Source organism: Prunus persica, chromosome G5 (genome assembly GCF_000346465.2).
Source record: "Prunus persica cultivar Lovell chromosome G5, Prunus_persica_NCBIv2, whole genome shotgun sequence".
NCBI classification, from domain to species: domain Eukaryota; kingdom Viridiplantae; phylum Streptophyta; class Magnoliopsida; order Rosales; family Rosaceae; genus Prunus; species Prunus persica.
The window spans coordinates 1,401,791-1,405,386 of NC_034013.1; the positions used below are offsets into that span (position 1 = coordinate 1,401,791).

At 39.3% G+C, this 3,596-nt stretch overlaps 1 protein-coding gene across 1 annotated transcript; it reads left to right on the forward strand.

Annotated features, from left to right (window-relative positions):
* LOC18776649 (abscisic acid 8'-hydroxylase 1) lies at positions 327-3,596 on the forward strand. The gene is made up of 7 exons (XM_007210515.2): positions 327-756; positions 890-1,208; positions 1,516-1,908; positions 2,002-2,191; positions 2,283-2,389; positions 2,701-2,819; positions 2,997-3,596. The coding sequence occupies exons 1-7, from the start codon at positions 539-541 to the stop codon at positions 3,088-3,090; spliced, it is 1,440 nt and encodes a 479-aa protein (XP_007210577.1). The 5' UTR covers positions 327-538; the 3' UTR covers positions 3,091-3,596.

Below are 3,596 nucleotides of genomic sequence, written 5' to 3' on the forward strand. Positions count from 1 at the left end.
CTAATAAAAACCGCACTACTAGAAAATATACTTCTTTCGTGATTCACTAACGGCAGTCGCACTGTTGTACGGTCAAACGACCCTCGCACACTAGTACACGTTCTTTATGCATTGTTTCTCTCCGACACGTGCTCTCTCTCTCTCTCCCCCTCTCTCTCTCTCTCTCTCTCACACACACACACACACACACACACAAGAAACGAGTAAATAGAGAAATGGAAAGCATAGGAATGAGCTGGAGGCAGATTCCGTGTGTGGGATTCGAGCTGTAATTCAAAGCACCTTTTCTTTCCTCGCATCTTCGTCTCAAAACCCACATCATAGCCTATAAATAGTCTTCCACTTCACTTGTTTTCATCACATAATACAACACAAACCAGTTTCGTTGTTTCTTTTGGTTCATCACCATTTCATTCAATTTCTCTAGTTATTGTTTGTTACTGCAACAATCAATTTAGTAGCTCACAAAACTATCAGCCATTAAACCAACCCAAAATTACAAGAAGAAGAAGCGCAAGCTATATTCATATCTAGAGACATGGAAATCAGCAGTATTTTATACTCCATGCTTTGCATGCTTGCTTTTGTTGTTTTCTTCCTCTTTCTCATCCATTCCCTCATCTCCAAGCTCTTCTTCACTCCCAGTAGCCCCAAACTCCCACTTCCACCTGGTTCCTTAGGTTGGCCCTATGTAGGAGAGACCTTCCAACTCTACTCTCAAAACCCAAATGTCTTCTTTGCCTCGAAACAAAAGAGGTAACAATTCATCCATTGTTCTGGTTACCAAATGGAAAACCACATCTTGGGGTTTTGCTTAATTGCCTACTTGCTACTTGATTTTATGCCCATGTCAATTAATATGTGTACTGTGTTGATATATATTATATAGGTTTGGGTCTATCTTCAAAACCCACATCTTGGGTTGTCCCTGTGTCATGATTTCAAGCCCAGAAGCTGCAAAATTTGTGCTTGTAACTCGATCCCATCTGTTCAAGCCAACCTTCCCAGCAAGCAAAGAGAGGATGTTGGGGAAACAAGCCATCTTTTTTCACCAAGGAGATTACCATGCCAAATTGAGGAAGCTTGTCCTCCGTGCCTTCATGCCTGAAGCCATCAGGAGCATAGTCCCTGACATTGAATCCATAGCCAAAGACTCTCTTCAGTCCTGGGAAGGCCGCTTGGTCAACACCTTCCAAGAAATGAAAACGGTGAGTTAGCCAGACCAGACCAGAGCCACTCTCTCTCTCTCTCTCTCTCTCTCTCTCTCTCTCTCTCTCTCTCTCTCTCTCAACAGAACAGAACAGAACAGAGCAGAACAGAGAACATAAAATAAAACTAAAAAAAGGGCAAACAGAAGTATAGAAATATATTTCTGGCAAGAGAACATTTCCTCTACTTGCTATAATATTCATATTTATGCAACTAGCAATCAAAGATTTAAAATGGGTAGCAGCTATTTTGGGATGATAATATATTTAATTTGTGCTGATCAATCAATTGTTTCTGTTGTTGCAGTTCACATTCAATGTTGCACTCCTTTCTATTTTTGGAAAGGATGAAATTCTGTACAGAGAGGATCTGAAAAGGTGCTACTACATTCTTGAGAAGGGTTACAATTCAATGCCAATTAATCTTCCAGGCACACTCTTTCACAAATCAATGAAAGCCAGGAAGGAGCTTGCTCAGATCTTGGCTAAAATTATCTCCACAAGGAGGCAGAGGAAGCAGGTGGAGGACCATAAGGACCTTCTTGGATCATTTATGGGTGACAAAGAAGGCCTCACAGACCAACAGATTGCTGACAACGTCATCGGTGTCATTTTCGCTGCTCGTGATACAACGGCCAGCGTTTTGACTTGGATTGTCAAGTACCTTGGCGAAAACCCAAGTGTTCTTCAAGCTGTCACTGTAAGATTACTAATTCAATTCAATTATGTTGTGTCATTTTTTTGTTTTTTTGTTCTTGGTGGGTTCTTATTCCTACTGGCTATGATTTTACAGGAAGAGCAAGAGGCCATAATGAGGACAAAAGAAGAAGAGGAGGGTGATGATGAAGGGAACCAGAAGGCTCTGAGTTGGTCAGATACCAAGAAGATGCCAATGACTTCAAGGGTTATTCAGGAGACACTTAGAGTTGCTTCCATCTTATCTTTTACTTTCAGGGAAGCTGTGGAAGATGTTGAATATGAAGGTCAGTTAAAAAAATTGAAGTAAATGATGTAGTTTTTACTTGAAAGTTAAAATCTGTTCTAGCCTAATTAAAATTGAAACTTATTTTTCAGGTTATCTTATACCAAAAGGGTGGAAAGTTTTACCACTTTTCAGAAACATTCACCACAGCCCAGAAATCTTTCCTGAACCTGAGAAGTTTGATCCCTCAAGATTTGAGGTGAATATAGTTTGATACTATATGCATATAATTTCATATATCTGTGTTCTGTTCCTCTAAAACTGCAAAAAAAACTTTCTTATAACGAGAATAGTATTGTTTTGTACTTTTCAGCCAATAATACAAGAATGCGTGAAAAAGTTATTTCGCGTATCATTGCGTTATTTGTCAAAAATAACAAAAAGTGATTTTTCCTTGCATGAAAGTCTCTCCTAAAACTGAACCACCACAGCATCATCATGATCACATTATTCATTGGAATTGGAATTGGATGCAGTGGATACTCATCAATTAATCATGTTGTGTGACAGGTTGCTCCAAAGCCCAACACATATATGCCATTTGGCAGCGGGACCCACTCATGTCCTGGGAATGAATTAGCCAAGCTGGAGATTTTGGTCTTTTTACACCATCTAACAACAAAGTACAGGTAGGTACTTGATTCCCCTTGAGTTGTTGAACCTTTTGAGTTTTGAGGGGGTGGGCTCTGGCAGAGCATCAGAGACAGAGAACACAGTAATAAAAAGGCCATTCTTTCTTAAAATAGAATGTCAATGATTTTATGATCTGTTAGAGCTGACATGGCCTTGTTTGTTGCTTTATGCAGGTGGTCTATGGTTGGTGCACAAAATGGCATCCAGTATGGCCCTTTTGCTCTTCCCCAAAATGGTCTGCCCATCAGATTATCTCCTAAAACATAAGCCCATAACACTCCAGACACTTCCTTTTCCATTGCAATTTGCAAGAGAATTGGTTTCTTTCTAGTTTCTTAAAGAAATGAAGAAATATTGATGAGAGCTAGCCACAAACCTTTGGCATAAGGAAAGCTACCCAAAGTCCCTTTCTTTTTGGCCAAGAGAAAAGATGATACCCAAAAAGTATTAAGAAAGTTGAAGATAGGAACACATGCTGCTGCAACAGAGGAAGCCAAAGTGTACAGAGAACAGAGGCTTCATACCAAAACATGATATGCAAACCATGTCATGTTTTCTCCTTTTTTGTTCTTTTTTGGCAAAGAGATCATGAAGAGGAAAACTCCTCACCGAATGTGATAATTGTATCTGAGCAAGTAGGAAGGATGAACTAATTGTATTTAACTAATTTTAAAATATTTTTCTTCTTTCTGAAATAAATGTAAAGAGCCGCAAGGCAGAATGAAGATGCAGTTCAATGACTGAAACTGAATTTGGTTCTGTATGAGTTCAAA

What these genes read in the sequence shown, in the direction of transcription:
- LOC18776649 (XM_007210515.2), top strand. Translation starts at nt 539, where the DNA reads ATGGAAATCAGCAGTATTTTATACTCCATGCTTTGCATGCTTGCTTTT. An exon ending in GTGTTCTTCAAGCTGTCACT is followed by an intron (nt 1,909 to 2,001) that starts GTAAGATTACTA and finishes ATGATTTTACAG; the next exon opens with GAAGAGCAAGAGGCCATAAT. An exon ending in TTGATCCCTCAAGATTTGAG is followed by an intron (nt 2,390 to 2,700) that starts GTGAATATAGTT and finishes GTTGTGTGACAG; the next exon opens with GTTGCTCCAAAGCCCAACAC.